The sequence below is a fragment of the Triturus cristatus genome, chromosome 3_2 (assembly GCF_964204655.1).
Source record: "Triturus cristatus chromosome 3_2, aTriCri1.1, whole genome shotgun sequence".
Lineage (NCBI taxonomy): Eukaryota > Metazoa > Chordata > Amphibia > Caudata > Salamandridae > Triturus > Triturus cristatus.
Window position 1 is genome coordinate 854,786,074 of NC_140584.1, and position 20,039 is coordinate 854,806,112.

The following is a 20,039-nucleotide window of genomic DNA, read 5'->3' on the forward strand; positions in this document are numbered from 1 at the left end:
TCCCAATAAATGCTGGGGCAGATTTACGAGGAAGTGCTGCAGCGTGGCAATGCAAGCCTTTTGACTGCGCCACACTGCGGCACTTCCAAAAGCACAGGAATGCGACATATTTACAATGATATGTCGCATTCCTGTGCTTCCCCCTGCGCTGGCGCACAAACTGCTGCCATGCGCCGGCGCAGGCACTCTTGCACCATGGTGCAGGGATGCCTGCGTCATGAGGAGCTTGTTTTTGTGCAGGAAGGGGCACCTTCCTGCACAAAACAAATCACTACAGGCATTTTCCTCTTCCAGTGCTTGCTGTAGAATACAGTACGCATTGACAGAGGAAAAAACAATGAGAAATGAAAACATTTCTCCTCGTAGAGCCTCCTTATGCCTCCCCTCGGTAGGCGTAGCATTCACACGCATTTCCAGATTTACGAATCCTCGTAAATCTGGAAATGTGTCTTGTTCCATGGGTGTTGCGTGGGAACACTGACAGCAACACCCATGGAACGCTCTTTCACACACAGTGCTGTGTGTAAAGGGGCCATATTTGCAAGGACAGGAAAAGCCACGCAGGGTGGATTTTCTAGTCCTTGTAAATATGGAGCAGTAGAATACGCCATCAGTATGTCACAAAAAGTGTAACTGCACAGAGAGGCCCAGTATCATTCTGTATGTGACAATTAGCCGGCAAAACAGAATGATAATGGGCCAATAGCAGTCTGTGCCAGGTCGGGGAGGGTTGCTGCAGGCCCTTGAGTTCACAACAGGAGTAGGAGCTGGCCGCTATAGTGAGAGTTGCAGAACTCTGAGACTTCTTTTAGGGGATAGCGCAGCTCGCTCCAATGTCCAGAATTACTGACAAAAGGTGGCTGTGAAAGGGACCATCATGGCTCAAATAACGGACGGTCAGTGAATTTATGGAAGGTTGGTCACCCTAGTCTGCATGTAGAAAGCGCGAGGCAAGCCTTCCGCAGTACGGAGGCAGGTGCTGTCAGCGCCGGTTGCAACCAACATGGTGTTGGGTCCTGGCCAGTAAAGGGTGTATGAGGGCACACTGTCCAGTGCACCATAGCAGACAATGGTGGTTGGAGGAGCAGATTAAAGTGACTGCCCCTTTGGACAGGATCACAGCCAGAGCGGTTGGAGCAACTTGGGGGACAAGGAGGAAACAAACCAACAACATGAGGCTGAGACTGGGGCTGTGCAGCTGAACCTTGCCAGGTCTATTATGGCCTAGGAACGCCGGTCCGAAGGGAAGCAGTGGCAGGGGTGACCCTCCCGACATTGCGGGAGCAGACATCACTGGAAAAGTGTTTTGAGGATGCTGGTATTGATTGGAATGCTTATGATGGAGGGGTTGGAGATGGGGACAGACTGGCTGCGAGTGGCTTTTGTGTGGTGTGGGAAGACACTAGATGATTTGTTGGAGTTGGATAATGACGAGGATGATGAAAAATTGGAAGGAAGCGAATAAATGCACTGGGTGCAAGAAAAAGGCAGACTACAAAAGGAGGAGGGGGCTGGGAGTGAGAGATAGGGGGTGGGGCACCTAATGACATGGAACAGTCTTATTTTTCAGACAGATTTAATGTCACATTCCGGCACCAAGAGGATGGCTGTAGGTATGAAAAGAGAGCTGTCAGAGAGACGAAGGAGATGAAGAGGAGAGAGGTGAGATTGCAACAAGGTGGGTGTAAATGGCGACACTAGTCGGATGACTCTAGGAGTGCAAAGAATACAGTGGGGGTTCAAAAACACTGTTGAGGAAGGCAGGGTGGCCGACACAAAGAATCCAAGAGGTAGTGAAAACCTACACAAGTCAGTGGGTACTGTTGAATTGGGGGACTGCAACCCAAGGAGGTATAAAAAAGGAGAAGAAGGCACAACAAAATGGGAAGACTGCTAATGGGGAGAATGTTGGGGGAATGTTAAAAAGTGGTTGAATGAAGGGGCTAGTACCAAAAGAAATTGCTTTATATATGCATATCTCTGCCACTTTGAGCTTTATTTATCAAATATTACGAAAGAAGAAAATTCGGAAAGGGGAGTACATTGACAGTTTCAAGCTTCTTTATGCGTAGATGCAGACAAAAGAAGGGTCAAAAGAAGAAGCATGGGAGTTAGCCAATAGACCATAGGCTCCAAATACAGTGGACACATGGACATGAGCCTTTCTAATTTTTGGGTCAACTTCAAAAAATACCATAAGAGGCCAGTAGCGATTTTAAATACAGGGAATTAGTAAGAAAGGCTCGGATGGATTTGGGGGCTTTGTATGGTATAGGTACAATGAAGAATTCAGGGCCAGGATGAGTTTAACACTGAAAAGCAGTGTGGGGGGGTGAATTGACCAATGAGCTGTGGTTTGAGGTGAGAATGTGGTGTAAGGTGATTAGAAGGACCCAGAAAAAAATTCTGTTCCCAAGTTTATCTTTGGGCTCCATATCTAGATCACTTGCAACCATGAACAACACAGCTCAAAAGGTTTTGTTCTAGATTTCTGGAGAAGGGCGCATGGAAGGTAGATCCCCTAACCCTGGAGTGGCCACGGGAACTCCTTTATGGGTTTCGCCCTTTTCTGGTTAATATCAAATGTCCTGCAAAAGATAAGGGATCATTATCAGAAAGTAATATTAATCTTTACATTCTCGCTGAGGAGGTCATGGTTCCCACGTTGAAGACCATGGCAATGTCATCCCCTTAGATTTTTTCTATGCATCGATTGCCAGAGAGGAATCGGAATTGTCAATTTCCAAACTACCTACATCGTTTGATTTGGAAGTTGAGAGGTAGAGATTACAAAGGAAAGTTCTTTCATTCTTAGCAGAAGTCATACGAAAATTATTACATACGGCTAAAACATTGAAAGCTTATTCAATACATTGGAAAAGTTATCACCAATGGAGTGCAACTCATTTGATATCACAATTGGAGTGTCAATTTCCCTCTATTTTGCAATTTCTTTGTAGAGGTTTTAGATAGGGATATGTCAGTTTCTACTTTAAGGCCTCAGTGGGCGTCAATAAAAGCATTCTGAGATCCATCGGAAAAATGTGAGAGCAGAGAACAGAGGGGCATATTATCAAGAAACGGCGTCATAATTATTGCCGCTTTAGCGGCAGAAAACTGCCGCTAAAGCGGCGATAATGGGCTTGATAATATGCCCTTGAGAAATCCCATAGAAGCCCATGTTCAGGTGTCAACATGGGCTTCTGTGGGAATTCTCAAGGGCATATTATCAAGCCCATTATCGCCGCTTTAGCTGCAGTTTTCTGCCGCTAAAGCGGCAATAATTTTAACGCCGTGCTTGATAATATGCCCCTGAGTTTCTAGATTTCTTGAAGTTTTTCTCTGGAATGGCCCAAAGAAAAGATCAGAACTTGATTCCCCTTGGTACTTGTAGTGTTATAAGAGCATCAGTTTGAACCTCTAGAGTTGATTAATTTTTATATTGTTTTAACAATGAAAGTATTTTTTCTAGTGGCAATAACATCAGAAAAGAGAGTGGATGAGTTGAGAGCCTTGTTATGGTGTTCCTCTTTTTTGTCTCCTTTGAATGACATAGTTGTTTTGAAGTTGCAACCTATCATTCTTCGTAAAGGTCCCTGGGCCATTAACAGAGAAGACGTTGCCTAAATGTTTCCCTGCCCTTCTACACAGGAAGAAAAGAAATTGCATTTGCTGAATGCTGCAACAATTTGTTCATTTAGGAAACCTGATTCAGTTGGTGACTTTTGGAACCTCAGGCCAAGGAAGAAAAAGCCTCAGCAATGACTATTAGTAGACAAATCCGGTCCAGGATTTTATTGGCATATTCATTGGCTGTAAATCCCCTTCCAGACTGTATTCAGGGGTGGGCTTTAAAAGGTTTGGCTGTTTTATGGGTGGAGGTAAATAGAGTTCATCTCTCAGATATGTAGGGCAGCAACATTGGTGGTTCTCAATACTCATATTAGCTATGATGAGAATAATTTTGGAATTGGGGTTTTTAGTCTGTACTGATGTAAATGTATTTATTAAGGTTTATTATTTCACTGGGTGTAGCAACATAGTGTTTTAGATAGGTATTGTTTACAATGGTTTTTTTAAAGTGATTTTTGCTTGAGTGACCCTCATATGTGATAACTGGGATGTGGGATGCAGGACGTAGTGGCCGACTGTCAAGGGGCTGTTGCTGGGAGCTTCCCGGGCGAAGGGTTGCCGTTTGGCGTAATTTCCAGGAAAAGCGCCCCAGCCCCCTCTGAACCACCACAGATCGGGAACCAAAGGAGGTGATCTTGCACAGCTAACCACAAAGTCCACAATGAGTGAGGACACGGGTGAGGATCATGCAGCACCGGGAAAAGCCTGGGAGGTTTTCCTTGTTGGCAGAGATGACGAGACCCCGACCCCGTTCTCAGCGGTGAAGCAGGCGGACCCACTGCCCCCGTACCTGTGGATCATACCAGGCACCAAGGGCTCTCCAAAGCCTCGTCTGAGACGGCACCGCCGGCCACCGTGGACCCAGGTGCTGGCCACCCTGCCTCCAATGACCACTAGACCTGATCCACCCATGAAGCCTCATCCCTGGCTATAGGACGACAATCGATCCCCTACAAACTCCCGACTTACCGCACCAGGAGACTGGGAGATTGTGCGTCCGGGTTTCGTGGCTTGGAAAAAGGGAAAATCATGAGACTGAGCAGAATGTGGGTGCTGATCATACCGGAGGAGGAAGCTTTTGTTCCAGTTCCTGCTGAAGAAAACCTGTCCCTGCATCCATTTGACCTCAGGGGACACTGCGCTTTACACAGATTCTGCCTCGGAAAACTGTGTTGAAACTTTGCGGCACACTAAGCTAGGATATAAAGCCCTTGGATATTTTTGGGGGAACATACGATCTGACCAACCTGTAGATATCATAATGCTATGCTATATTATATCATTATGCAATTTCTATATTCTTTGCGCTCATTTCCCGCCAATGCTATGTGCTCACTTCCCACCAATATTGACAGATTATATCTAAGGTGTTTAAATTGACCATCTTTCGTACCCACCATTGTAATGTTTTCTTTTTGTGTTTAGATTCATGTATCTGTTTCGTATCTTACATGTAATTCATGTACTCTGAAGTCCTTATGTAATGTAACTGGTTCTAATGTAAAGCGCTCTGACACCTTCGGGTAAAGTATGCGCTATATAAAAATGAATAAATAAATGTCTAGGATTACTTATTGGTTATCTTCATTATTCATAATTCTAGCCCCCACAATGAAGTAAAAAGTGAAATTTAAATAAGAACTGCATCACTGACATTCAGTACCCTAAGGGTTTTTGCAATTGGTGTGGAGAATGAAATCAGTGGTTTTGCCTGTCTAGTTAGGCGACCCCTTTCAAAGTAAGTTGTTTATTATCCAGGTAGCGAATGCGTCCATTCAGAAAAGGTGACAGTGGAAAGTGGGATTGCTTACACCAAGCGGTCTTTCGTTGTGCTCGTGGCTCTGTCAACCAGATTGTCTTGAGTGCATCGTGTTCTCCCTTCGCTTGTGTACTGTTAGCTGCCCTAATGAGAGGAGTTTCAAACAGGCTTAATAGAGGTAAGTTGCACCAAGGACATCCTACCAGGGCAGCCACAGAGTGGTTGGATCTCCTAAATAATTTTGTCACATTTTCATTTACTTGATCAGATCAATATCTGTTCAGGTCTGTATTTTTCAAGAGACTAAGGCCTAATTTAGAGAAGCTCAGTCTGAAATAAAACCCCCACCTATCGCTTCATGACTCCCAACTCCCCCCCAAAAATATTTTCAAATGGGTCCAAGTCCATATCCGCATAGTGTCTTGTGCGTAGTGTCCTTGAGACGTGATCATGGAAACTTGGCCACCCTTGTTTTGAGCAACACAGGTTGGAGCAAAAGTGGCTGTGAGTGATGGGCGTCATTAGGGTCGGACTCTGTAAGCTTCATTTCATAGAGCAAGATGAAGTTGCCGTTCATTAAATTGCCAAGGGGAGCATGCGTGTTCTTCTACAGGTAAAATGACCTGTAACCAGAGGCATTGCCATTCGAGGGCTGAGCGTCTAAGAGCTGTATTACCCGAGAACAGCTCTTGAGTGAGAAGCTGTACGCTATGAATTTGTCATTAAAAGGTTCTAATTTCCATATTTTGGGCCACAGCCGGTGCTATATGGATTATGCCTTCTGCAAAGCATTCCAAGTTCCCTTTCTTTGGCCACGTTCCTTTTAGAGACCCCCACCAGCTCTCTCATCCCCCGTAAATACCTGCCCACACCCCTGTCCTTCTCACACTCAATGTAGCGCTTCCCCCATGCAGCGTCCTAAGAGCAGTCAGACACCTCATATTTTTGGGATGGAAATGAAAGAAAGATGGGGTTGTGCATGAAACACAGACAAAGGAGATACCACTCCCAGACTGATGATTGTTCTTAGTGCAATGGCCACTTCTGACTAGCATTGGCTCGCTCCTTAGAGGTCTGATACTCAAGTGGATGCACTCTGCTTAGCATACCCTCAGGCGAGTCTGAGCTACAGGGGTTACCTGAAAACAGGGGCTACAAGGATCCATCCAAGCAGCTTCCATGAAATATTGCTTAAGAGTCTTGCGCTGTCAGTATAATAGTCTTCTGGTATGAGAGTGCTAATCCGAGGTTGTCATGGTGATAATCTCATGGTGTCAGTGTGATATTCTCAGGTTCCAGGTTGTCAGTGTGACTGTCCCAGTTTGTCAGTGTGACTGTCTCAGGTTGTCAGTGTGATTGTCCCAGGTTGTCAGTGTGATAGTCTCCTGGTGTCAAAGTGCTAGTCCCAGGATGTCAGTGTGACTGTATTGCGCTGTCAGAGTGATTCTCTCCTTATGTTAGTGTGATAGTCTTGCATTTTAGCTCCAAGCTCTGTGATAGTCTGATGGTGTCAGCGTGATAGTGCCAGGTTGTCATTGTGATAGTCTCCTGTGTCGGTATGAGAGAATCGTGGTGTAACAGACGCAGATCGTCAGAGCAAGTCTCCTGGTGTCCCTGCGATAAACCCAGGTTGTCAGTTTGATACGCCTTGCACTGTCACTGTGATAGTACCAGGTGTCAGTGTGAGAGTCTTCTGGCATCAGTAAGATAATTTCAGGTTGTCGGTATGAGGCTCGCGCGGTCTGTGTGATAGTCTCCTGATGTCAGTGTGATGGGATCTTGGTTCGATAGATGCAGCTCGTCAGTGCAAGAGTCTACTGGTGTCAAAGCAATGGACTCGGATTGTCAGTGTGATGGTATTGTGCTGTCAGTGTGATAGTCTGATGGGGTCAATGTGATAGTTTCCTGGTGTCAGCGTGATAGTCCCTTGGTGTTCCTGTGATAGTTTCCAGGTTGTCAGTTTGAGAGCCTTGAGTAAGGACATCAGAGGACCTCTCAGGGCCTCAATGGGTAAAGCATGCTCTCACGCTGTCTCCCCGACTTACCCCCCCCAGTCCACCCCCCCGGGAAAATAAGAATCACTATTAAAATAAAATTAGCATTCCTTTTAATATCATGATTAAAAATATTCCAAGTTCTGATCATATTTAAAGACGCATCTCCCGGTCCTCTGGTGTCATTGGCAAGTCTGAGGTTACTATGAATACGGTCTACCCCTGGTTGTCGGGGTTCCTTTGGATATCCTTATGAGCTTGGGGGCCATCATTCTGTAACTAGTAAGAGTCTGAGGTCTGTCTGTGTAGCAATACTGCAAGTCCAGGGTTCCTCTATGTGCCACTGATGATTCTAATATGCTTTGATTGAAATGTTTGCCCCCGCCGCCCCCACTCCTTTATAAACACGGTAACTTTGTCATTCTTCCGTGACTCAAATAGCCCGTGACTCCTACATCCGTTTCTAGACCTTTGGTTCCTGAAGCCCCAAACATTGCAGACTAATGTGCACCCTCAGTTCTTAGACCCAATGACACCATAAACCGTCCTAGACTCAATACCTCCACAGTTCCTTCCTCATTCCTATGACTCTTCCTCGACGTTTCACGCCTTTGCTGGTGGCTCCTTGTGTTACCTCCTGAACCTTGCACCCATTTCACTCGGCTCCCTGGAGCCACTGTCTGCCCCATATGTTGAGCTCCTGCTGCCATTCAATCAGTCAGGAATTTATTCTTGTCATAGCCTCGCCTGGCATGTGCCTGTTTTCTCGATCGAGGAAAGAAGTCTGCCCGAATGAGACGGTAGAAGTAGACGAGGATGACAATGTTGATGGCGGTCATTGCGCCCAAAAAGAAAGTGCTGTGTGGCAATATCCAGATGTTCGCCAGGAGGTACCAGGTGAGGAAGACGTGGGCACCTAGCCTGAAGGAGATGAAGGTTAGCATGTTCAGGTAGCGGTTCACCCTGTAGAGGGCTGAGTTGTGGGCATCGCTGAGCTTCAGCAGGAGGCGGGTGTGCAGAAAGACGCTGTTCACCTCCACAAAGAGAGCAACCGTGGTGCCCGCCACGTAGAGTCCTGTGAAAGCTGCGAAGGTGAAACAGGAAATGACCTAAGAGAGAACAGAAATGGGACATGATGAGACAGTAGACTATACTTGGATCTTAGTGTCTTTACATCCTAGCAGTGGGTCCTCCTGAATTACATCAATTCACATTTTATCATACGTGGACACCACTGTGGTATCGCACAACAAACATAAGCCCCTTCGTTTGGCAGTAAAACTGAATAGGGAAAAGTGACAGAGATCTGGGTCCCTTCATGTGTAGATGCACATCAATACAGCCAGAATAATGCCAACGAGTGGCAGTACTCTGGGTCTTTGCCGCCTGAGGGTGAAACACTAATCCAACTGAGCTCCATCTGCAGCCACTGACCCCACTGTCAGAAGCCATCTGCTGCAAACTTTCCTGTCACCCCAGAGCTTCAGCTGACGTTAGGGATCCTAACACCACCCCATAGAGTTAGGGATTACAAAAAAAACCTTCATCATTGGCTTTAATATCTTTGTATTTGGGACTAAGGTACCTTCTTTAAGGAGTCAGACTAACACCTGGCATTAGGCTCAAGAGCAGTAGAAGGAGATTCAGGAACCCTGGACCCTCTTCTTTGTAGCATGGAGTCAAATGAATGTGTTAATTCCCCTTATGGTCAATTGCCATAATAACCTCTTCTAGGAACAGAGACCCTAGATTAGTTCTAAAGACTCAAAGGCTTATTTATGAGCCCTTGCAACACTTTTAGGCCGCCGGTGCGTCTCTTTTTGTGACACACCGATGGCATAAAAAATTCTCCCCATTGCACTCTATTTACACAAAGTGGCATATCTAGGATGAGGCGTCACTTTGTAAACCTCTGCGCCACATTATACCTGCACCAGGTATGATGTATGCAAGGTGGGCGTTCCCCCGTATAAAAGCCTCGTAGAAGTGGAGGTCCACGGGTTGCGTGTGCAGAGCAAATAGTCACACGCGAGCTCCCAAAGGTTTTCAATGGGTGCGTAAAAGTTACAAAGTTACTGCAAAGGGGATCTTCCGGATGGACTATGAACTCAAGATTGGAAACACAGACACTAGAGATGTTACTCTACACTTGGGCACCGGAGTGCCAGCTTTACCTCACCCACAGGAAGCGGGTGCATAGGCCTCGAAGTGCGTCGGGTTTCTTCTATCTGTTCAATGGAGCCTGTGGACAAAGATGCTGCAGGCGGTCGGTCCGGAAGGGATGCGGTGGATCCAAGAGTGGATCGGAGTTGTAGAAGACCTGTAAGCAGAGGGGACAGTGTTCACAGTCACTAGCCAGTGACCAGCGTGGCACCAGGTGGGTACCAGGCGATGTCGGGTGCAAACAGGAAGAAAGGTGTAGCTTGTCTCTGCAGCCACGTGGTCCCTGAAGGTCGACGACCTCGAGGAGTCGGTTCACGAGCTGTCCCACGCAGGCTCTCGCTGTCGGCGGTGTCGGCGACTTGGTCGGAGCAAACAAGCCTTGGCAAAAGCAATTGTTGTGGAAAACAAAATAAGCTGATGGTTCTGACCAGCAAGGTCAGAGGGACTGCTCCTTTGGAGGGGAGCAAGGGCCAGTCTGGAGCAACCAGACCAGTGGTGTATTTCTTGAAGTTCGTCGCCAAGATGGCCACTAGCCAGCGGGCCAGCAACCGGTTAGGCGCGTCGAGTGGCAAAATGCAGAAGGGCCCCACGCAGATCGTGGAGATGCTGGAGGGCTCACCTTTGGTGCAGATGCTGCTCGGGTGTTGGGCTTCTCAGATCCCAAAGCACAACTTGGAGGGAGCCTCGGTTGTTGCGCTTGCAGCTTGTCGTGGTCTTTTCAAGATGGCTGGCTCCACGTGTCTTGGTGCCTCCACGGGTCTCCACTTTTCAGGGACTGTGGATCGGGCGGTGAGAGGTCTGGAGGTCCAGGTCTTGTCAGTCTCTGGGCTCGAGCTCCGGCAGGAGGCGGCGGCAAAGCAGACGTTGATTCGCTGGATGGTGCTTGCGTTAGCAAGGTGGTCACTCCCTGACCACAGGGGAGATTGGCTTCAGTCCTCTGTGCGGCAGAGCATCGAAGTTCCCGTCTTCTTCTTAGTTTCAAGTTGATTCCAGGATGTCTGAAGTCTTAGGACACAGCTCCTACCTTTAAGCGGATTCTAGGGGCCGGACTACCTGCTAGGTCCCTCCCTAAGGGTGGGACCAGGAAGGGGGGTGGTTACACCCCCAATCCTTTGTCCAGCTCGCCCCAGGCCCGGGACTGGTGTGCCCCAGGACCGGATTGAACTGGCATATGCACTGAGGCTCCTTGTGAGCCTCAGGCATGTCTGGTTTCTTTCAAGCCCTACCTGACCAATACACAAAATCCTGTCTGGGGTGGTGCACGCACCTCCCCTGGCAGGAAACCCTTTGTCCACACCTCCCAAGCTGGAAGGACTCCCAGCAGCAGGAGGGCAGACTTGTGTCTGTGGTGGCAGCATCCATTTTTTGGAGCTGAGGCTATGTCTGATTTTACCCGGGTTTCAGGTACTGTACATGTCGTGTCCCTCTAGAAGGGTGGAATGCTAATCCCGTTGCCAGAATTGGCGAGGGGTTAGTATTCCAATTCGTATGACACCTTACTCGACATGTTTTGATAAAGCCAAACCAAAGATAGCATTTAACCGCGAGGTTCATAATGCACTTAAGAGTATATGGTATGACGATATCTGGAAACAGCAGAAGGAAGTGGTTCCGACCACTGCAGACAGGCTCAGCTCATGCCAGAGCACCATCTCACATGGAACCAAGCACTCTGCCTTCAGGATTGTTAAGGCCTGCCATAGGAGTGACTTATAGGTTACCAGGTGTCCCATTTAAGGTTAGGTATAGGTATACTACACCTAAGTAAGAGGTGGTTACACCAACTTACCCCAGCTGAGTGATCAGCCAGTTGTGTCAAATTTGTTAGGCCAGGCCAGGGGTGGCACAATACATGCTTCAGCCCCTGGTAGGCCTTAGATACACCAATGCCCTGGGTACCTAGTGTACACTGGTACAGGGGCTCACAGGGTGATCCACTTGCAATTGGTTATGCACCTAGGGTGCATAGTGTGAATTTAGTAGAGAGAACAGCAGGCTGGGGGTCTGATTGGCAGGCCCACAGCCTCAATATGTCAAAAACCAGTGAAGCAAAAAGCAAAAATTTGGGGTGACCATAGGATAGCAGACCCTACTCTCCTACACAACCCCCCCCCCAAACGCAGGGACATTAAACTAGCCTTGACCAGTCTCGTCTTCATGTCCTAAGTGGAAGTACCTGGAGAGACCATCTGCATTCCCATGGTCAGTACCTGGCCGGTGCTCCACTGTAAAGTCCATCCCCTGTAGGGAAATGGACCACCTAAGCAGTTTGGGGTTTTCACCCTTCATCTGATTTAGCCACAAGAGGGGCTTATGGTCGGTCTGAATCTTGAAGTGAGTGCCAAACAAGTATGGCCTCAGCTTCTTCAGAGCCCACACCACAGCAAAGGCCTCCCTCTCAATAGCTGACCAATTCTTCTCTCTGGGGGTCAACCTTCTGCTAATAAAAGCAATGGGTTGGTCTTGACCATCTACATTAAGTTGTGACAGCACAGCTCCCACACCCAACTCAGAAGCATCTGTTTGGACAATAAACTCTTTGGAGTAGTCAGGACTTTTCAGGATAGGTGCAGAGCACATGGCCTCCTTCAGGTCATCAAATGCCTTTTGACAGCTTACTGTCCACTGAACCTTTTTGGGCATCTTCTTGGATGTCAGATCATTAAGAGGAGTCACAATGGACCCATAGTTCTTAACAAACTTCCTGTAGTACCCAGTCAAGCCCAAGAAAGCTCGAACTTGAGTCTGGGTGGTTGGAGGAGACCAGTCCTTGATGGATTGTATCTTACTCTCCAGTGGTTGAACTTGGCCTCCACCTACAAGGTGGCCCAAATACACAACCTTACTCTGCCCTATCTGGCACCTAGTAGCCTTGATAGTGAGGCCTGCCCTTTGCAGGGCCTCAAGAGCCTTCTTCAGGTGGATCAGGTGATCCTCCCAGGTGGAGCTAAAGACAGCAATGTCATCAAGATATGCTGTACAAAAGTCATCCAACCCAGTAAGGACTTGGTTCACCAGCCTTTGGAAGGTGGCAGGTGCATTCTTCAGACCAAAGGGCATCACCACAAATTGATAATGCCCACCTGGGGTTGAGAATGCTGTTTTGGCCTTAGACTCCTCAGCTAATCTGATTTGCCAATAGCCAGCTGTCAAGTCAAATGTGCTCAAAAACTTAGCAGAAGCTAGTTTGTCTATGAGCTCATCTGCCCTTGGAATAGGGTGGGCATCTGTCCTGGTGACAGCATTGAGTCCTCTGTAATCCACACAGAACCTCATCTCTCTCTTGCCATCTTTGGTGTGAGGTTTGGGGACCAGAACCACAGGGCTAGCCCAGGGGCTCTCTGAGGGTTCAATGACACCTAATTCCAGCATTTTGTGTACCTCAGCCTTTATACAGTCCCTGACGTGGTCAGGTTGTCTGTAAAGCTTGTTCTTTACAGGCAGACTGTCACCAGTGTCCACCACATGGGTACACCAGTCAGTTTGGCTAGGTATCAAGGAAAACAGATGTTGGAATGATTGTAGAACTTGTCTACATTCAGTCTGCTGATGGGCAGTGAGGTTGCCTCCAAGGGTCACTCCTTCAACGGAGCCATCTTCAGGGTTCTGAGACAAGAGGTCTGGGAGAGGGTCACTCTCTTCCTCCTGTCCCTCATCTGTAGCCATGAGAAAGCCCATGTCTGCCCTGTCAACATATGCTTTTAACCTGTTAACATGGAGCACCCTGTGGGGACTCCTGGGAGTTCCTATGTCCACTAAGTAGGTTACCTCTCCCTTCTTTTCCAGGATTGTATGGGGTCCAGACCATTTGTCTTGGAGTGCTGCTGGGGCCACTGGCTCCAACACCCATACCTTCTGTCCTGGCTGAAACTCAACCAAGACAGCCTTTTGGTCATGCCAAGCTTTCTGTAATGCCTGGCTTGCCTCAAGGTTTTTGGATGCCTTCTCCATAAACTCAGCCATCCTGGAGCGGAGACCAAGTACATAGTCCACTATGTCTTGTTTAGGCTTTTTGAGAGGTAACTCCCATCCTTCCTTTACTAAACACAGTGGGCCTCTTACAGGGTGCCCAAACAACAATTCAAAGGGGCTGTAGCCAACCCCCTTTTGTGGGACCTCTCTGTAAGCAAACAGAAGGCAGGGTAGAAGGATGTCCCATCTTCGCCTGAGCTTTTCAGGTAATCCTTTGATCATACCCTTTAGGGTCTTGTTGAATCTCTCAACAAGCCCATTGCATTGTGGGTGATAAGGAGTGGTGAACTTGTAGTTGACACCACATTCCTTCCACATAGCTGTCAAGTATCCTGACATGAAGTTGGTACCTCTGTCAGAAACTACCTCCTTAGGAAACCCCACTCTGGAGAACACTCCCAGCAGGGCCCTGGCCAAAACAGGAGCTGTAGTGTTCCTAAGGGGAATTGCCTCTGGATACCTGGTGGCATGATCCACTACCACCAGTATAAATCTGTGCCCAGATGCAGTGGGAGGATCCATGGGACCCACTATATCTATTCTCACTCTTTCAAAGGGGACCCCCACCACAGGTAGTGGTATGAGGGGGGCCTTTGTTGTGCCACCTGATTTGCCACTGGCTTAGCAGGTCACACAGGAGCGACAAAACTCCTTGGTATCTTCATTCATGTGAGGCCAGTGAAAGTGAGGGACAAGTCTGTCCCAAGTCTTGTTCTGGTCTAAGTGTCCTGCTAAAGGAATATCATGGGCCAAGGTAAGAAGGAAGCCCCTAAATTGCAGAGGTATAACCAACCTCCTGGTTGCACCAGGCTTGGGGTCTCTAGCCTCTGAATAAAGGAGCCCTTCATCCCAATACACTTTATGGGTACCTTGAGCATTCCCAGCAGCCTCAGCAGCAGCCAGCTGTCTGAGGGGTTCAAGAGAGGGACAGGATAACTGAGCCTGCCTCAAGTCAGCCCTTGAAGGTCCCCCTGTCCCCAGAAACTCAACCTGATCAGGTTCAAGCTCTTCAGGGACAGTTCCTTCAGGGTCCTCTAGATCAGCTTCCTGGGAAGGTTGATCATCACTCTGAGGCAGGGGGGAAGGCACAGCCTTGACCCTCCTGTTCTTCTTCTTGGTAGGTGCTTGGTCCATTGTTCCAGGATCCAAGACTGAGGTTCAGTAAGGCACTTTTTGGGCTGTGACCTGGTCACAGCAAGGACATGTGGTGATATACCTAACATCTCTGCATGTGTCCTGTACTCCACTGCAGACCATAGAGAACTCTCTAGGTCATTGCCCAACAAACATTCTACTGGGAGGTCTGCACTAACCACAACCCTTTTGAGGCCAGTTACCCCTCCCCATGAGAAGTTAACAACTGCCACACTATGTGAAGTAGTGGCATTGCTGGCATTGGTCACCAGGTAATTCTCACCTGGTATGTACTGTCCAGGGTCCACAAAGCCTGGTGTCACCATAGTGACACTGGCACATGTGTCCCTGTAGGCTTGAGCCACTTTTTCATTAATTAAAGGAGTCTGTCTGCACTTGCCCAGGTTACTGGGGCTCACAGTCAGGGACAAATCAATGTCCCCATCACAGATCAAGACTGCCTGTGTCAGGGTTCTGTCTAAGTCAGAATCTCCTTCAGTTCCCATAGTGATTCCCACTACACCCTTTGTCTGGGGACCAACACTGCTAACAGTAGTACTGGGAGCAGGTGCCTTAGGGGCAACAGTGTTGGGGGCTCCACCCTTTTTACAATCACTAGTCCAGTGAGTTGTATTCTTGCAATGATTGCACCAGGGTTTCTTTTGACCTTCTTTCTTCTTCCCTTTAGGCTGGGACCCACCCTCTTTAGCAGTAGTTTGGGGCCCTGTTGAAGACTTCTGGTCTTTAGATTTCTGATCTCCACCCTTTTGGTCTGTTTTCCTCTGATCACCCCCTTGGCCCTGGTTCTGGTTTTTTTGCTTAACCCTGGTTCTGACCCATTTGTCTGCCTTCTTTCCCAATTATTGGGGAGAGGTCAGATCAGAGTCAACCAAGTGTTGATGCAGTTGCTGGTTTTGACAGTTATTTAAAATCTGTTCTCTCATCATCAAATTGTACAATCCTGTATAATCAGATACCTTACTTCACAGCAACCAACCCTCCAAAGCCTTAGTGGCACATTCAATGTATTCAGACCAGTCCTGAGTCTGTGTCTTCTGGGTGTCTCTGAACATTAACCTGTACTGTTCAGTGGTTAAGCCTAACCCATCAACTAGGACACTCTTCAGGACTCTGTAATTTCTGACATCCTCTTCTCTAGTAGTGAGGAGACTGTCTCTGCCTCTTCCTTCAAAGGAGAGCCAGAGGATTGCTGCCCACTGGTCTTCAGGAACCTGCTGTACTTTGCAGGCTCTCTCAAGAGCAGTCATCCATTTGTGGATGTCATCCCCACTTTTGTAGGGGGGCACAACCTTACACAGGTTCCTATTATCAAAGACCCTATCTTTGTCCTTAGGGACAATGCTGCCACCAGTGGGTATAGACCCACTCTCTTTATGCTGCCTAGCCTTGCTCAGTTTCTCTTCCATCAGAGCTACTTCTAGCTCCTGCTTCCTGATCCTCAGCTGGGCTTCTTGCATTCTGGCCTCATGCTCCCTCCTCTGAGGGGTGGTTATCCTTCTCCTGGAGTGACCTTGAGAGCCTCTAGAGGTATGAGAAGCATTGGATTCACCTGAGTGATTCCTTTGCCTCCCAAGCCCCTGGTTAAGTCCACTGGGGAGATCCAATGGGGTGATCCCATTGTCAGTCCCCAATAGCCTTAAGTTAGCTGGGCCACGTATAACACTTGGCACTGGGCTAGTTCTCCCTTCATCCTCGCTACCTTCTGTATCCCCACCACTTTCCTCCTCTGTAGTATGATTCTCATCTAAGGGATGGCTATTGGAAAGGGGTACTTCAGTAGCATCTTCAGAAGGGGGGCCTCCTGTTCCTGTCCCTAAGGGGCCTAACTGGGAGGCTTTCCTGAGAGCTTTCTGATCTTCATCAGCCTGTAAAAGCTCCCTGAGTTCAGCAGAAGTAGGATTCTTGGGCTGTTTAAGGCCCCTGATATTTGCCAACTTCCTGAGCTCATTTTGATTAAGGGTAGCAAAGATGGATGGTGCCCTCTGGGGGTCACTCTCAACAGAGATGGGTACAGTGGACCCCTCTGCCCCAGCCATTGCTCTTAAGTGTGGGTGGATGTGTTGCAATCTACCTACACTTGGGTTTACCTACTAAACCTATCTAGTAGTTGTAGTCAGGGTGTGCATCTCCCTTTGCTCTACAACAACTAAGTTCAGTAGAACTTAAGTATATCTAATCTTGTTTTATATGTACCTATAGGTACCTATGTGATCTTTCAATTGGTAACCAAGAGATTACAATGGTAAAACACAGCAAGCTCAAATCCAACCGCTGCTCACCAATGTGAGAAGTTGGCCTGGTATATGATGTTCACTAGTTAAAGTGACCACCTTGTACCATGCCAAGCAACCCTTATGGTGTGGTTGTAAGTCAACCTTTTCGGACTAGCTGCCCTAGTGGTAGCGTAGGCTAAGCAGTCTTTGAGGCTAAACTCGTGAAGCGTGTTAAGCCAGCTGTTTTACCAAATGTAACCCCCTTTTATACCAATGAAAGGACACCACACAGATATATATTGAAAATATATATGTATTTATTTCTCAAAGTAACCCCTAGACTCTTTATGAGCACAGGAGCACAAATCGTCAAACAAGATTACAGTAGAATACACAGAAGTTGCACTTTATATGGCTAGGCCCTGGTGGCCGCTCAAACCATATACTAAAATAGTGGTATAAGTACCACGAACAGAAAAGAGAAAAGGCCTAGGGCCTCTAGAATCGCTGGGCCTACAAGGAGCTAACTTCAGTTAGTGACCAGGAGGTCCACGGGTTGCGTGTGCAGAGCAAATAGTCACACGCGAGCTCCCATAGGTTTTCAATGGGTGCGTAAAAGTTACAAAGTTACTGCAAAGGGGATCTTCCGGATGGACTATGAACTCAAGATTGGAAACACAGACACTAGAGATGTTACTCTACACTTGGGCACCAGAGTGCCAGCTTTACCTCACCCACAGGAAGCGGGTGCATAGGCCTCGAAGTGCGTCGGGTTTCTTCTATCTGTTCAATGGAGCCTGTGGACAAAGATGCTGCAGGCGGTCGGTCCGGAAGGGATGCGGTGGATCCAAGAGTGGATCGGAGTTGTAGAAGACCTGTAAGCAGAGGGGACAGTGTTCACAGTCACTAGCCAGTGACCAGCATGGCACCAGGTGGGTACCAGGCGATGTCGGGTGCAAACAGGAAGAAAGGTGTAGCTTGTCTCTACAGCCACGTGGTCCCTGAAGGTCGACGACGTCCAGGAGTCGGTTCACGAGCTGTCCCACGCAGGCTCTCGCTGTCGGCGGTGTCGGCGACTTGGTCGAAGCAAACAAGCCTTGGCAAAAGCAATTGTTGTGGAAAACGAAATAAGCTGATGGTTCTGACCAGCAAGGTCAGAGGGACTGCTCCTTTGGAGGGGAGCAAGGGCCAGTCTGGAGCAACCAGACCAGTGGTGTATTTCTTGAAGTTCGTCGCCAAGATGGCCACTAACCAGCGGGCCAGCAACTGGTTAGGCGCGTCGAGTGGCAAAATGCAGAAGGGCCCCACGCAGATCGTGGAGATGCTGGAGGGCTCACCTTTGGTGCAGATGCTGCTCGGGTGTTGGGCTTCTCAGATCCCAAAGCACAACTTGGAGGGAGCCTCGGTTGTTGCGCTTGCAGCTTGTCGTGGTCTTTTCAAGATGGCTGGCTCCACGTGTCTTGGTGCCTCCACGGGTCTCCTCTTTTCAGGGACTGTGGATCGGGCGGTGAGGGGTCTGGAGGTCCAGGTCTTGTCAGTCTCTGGGCTCGGGCTCCAGCGGGAGGCGGCGGCAAAGCAGACGTTGATTCACTGGATGGTGCTTGCGTTAGCAAGGTGGTCACTCCCTGACCACAGGGGAGATTGGCTTCAGTCCTCTGTGCGGCAGAGCGTCGAAGTTCCCGTCTTCTTCTTAGTTTCAAGTTGATTCCAGGATGTCTGAAGTCTTAGGACACAGCTCCTACCTTTAAGCGGATTCTAGGGGCCGGACTACCTGCTAGGTCCCTCCCTAAGGGTGGGACCAGGAAGGGGGGTGGTTACACCCCCAATCCTTTGTCCAGCTCGCCCCAGGCCCGGGACTGGTGTGCCCCAGGACCGGATTGAACTGGCATATGCACCGAGGCTCCTTGTGAGCCTCAGGCATGTCTGGTTTCTTTCAAGCCCTACCTGACCAATACACAAAATCCTGTCTGGGGTGGTGCACGCACCTCCCCTGGCAGGAAACCCTTTGTCCACACCTCCCAAGCTGGAAGGACTCCCAGCAGCAGGAGGGCAGACTTGTGTCTGTGGTGGCAGCATCCATTTTGTGGAGCTGAGGCTATGTCTGATTTTACCCGGGTTTCAGGTACTGTACATGTCGTGTCCCTCTAGAAGGGTGGAATGCTAACCCCGTCGCCAGAATTGGCGAGGGGTTAGTATTCCAATTCGTATGACACCTTACTCGACATGTTTTGATAAAGCCAAACCAAAGATAGCATTTAACCGCGAGGTTCATAATGCACTTAAGAGTATATGGTATGACGATATCTGGAAACAGTAGAAGGAAGTGGTTCCGACCACTGCAGACAGGCTCAGCTCATGCCAGAGCACCATCTCACATGGAACCAAGCACTCTGCCTTCAGGGTTGTTAAGGCCTGCCATAGGAGTGACTTATAGGTTACCAGGTGTCCCATTTAAGGTTAGGTATAGGTATACTACACCTAAGTAAGAGGTGGTTACACCAACTTACCCCAGCTGAGTGATCAGCCAGTTGTGTCAAATTAGTTAGGCCAGGCCAGGGGTGGCACAATACATGCTTCAGCCCCTGGTAGGCCTTAGATACACCAATGCCCTGGGTACCTAGTGTACACTGGTACAGGGGCTCACAGGGTGATCCACTTGCAATTGGTTATGCACCTAGGGTGTATTGTGTGAATTTAGTAGAGAGAACAGCAGGCTGGGGGTCTGATTGGCAGGCCCACAGCCTCAATATGTCAAAAACCAGTGAAGCAAAAAGCAAAAATTTGGGGTGACCATAGGATAGCAGACCCTACTCTCCTACATGGTTGTATATGAAAGACTGTAGACCTAGCTTGGTAAGGATTTGGAGAAGAGAAATTGATAGCAAGGTAGTGGGAACAAGTGATTAAGTGTGGATTTCTTAAGAACTACTTGAGTGGAAGCATGCCAACTTAAATATGCAAAAATGATGCGAGATCAGGTAACAGCAGAGGGTGACCTGAGTGATACAGATGTGATACAGCGGAGGTTGCAATCGAAGTAAAAGGTCAGGTTCAGCTTCGACAGAATAAAGAGATTGAATCAGAGTTGTATCAAGGAACTATGAGGCATCGCCTTAGTGGAAAGGATCCTAACATTTCTTTTTTAGAACT

At 48.3% G+C, this 20,039-nt stretch overlaps 1 protein-coding gene across 1 annotated transcript in view; it reads right to left on the reverse strand.

The window, feature by feature from the left end:
• Positions 1–7,482: 7,482 nt before the first annotated feature.
• Positions 7,483–20,039, reverse strand: part of LOC146858312 (TLC domain-containing protein 1-like) — a 111,384-nt gene continuing 98,827 nt past the window's right edge. The window contains exon 4 of the mRNA XM_085649139.1: positions 7,483–8,495. Within this exon, the coding sequence (XP_085505265.1) occupies positions 8,097–8,495 (399 nt within the window). The 3' untranslated portion in view covers positions 7,483–8,096. The remainder of the gene's footprint in view (positions 8,496–20,039) is intronic.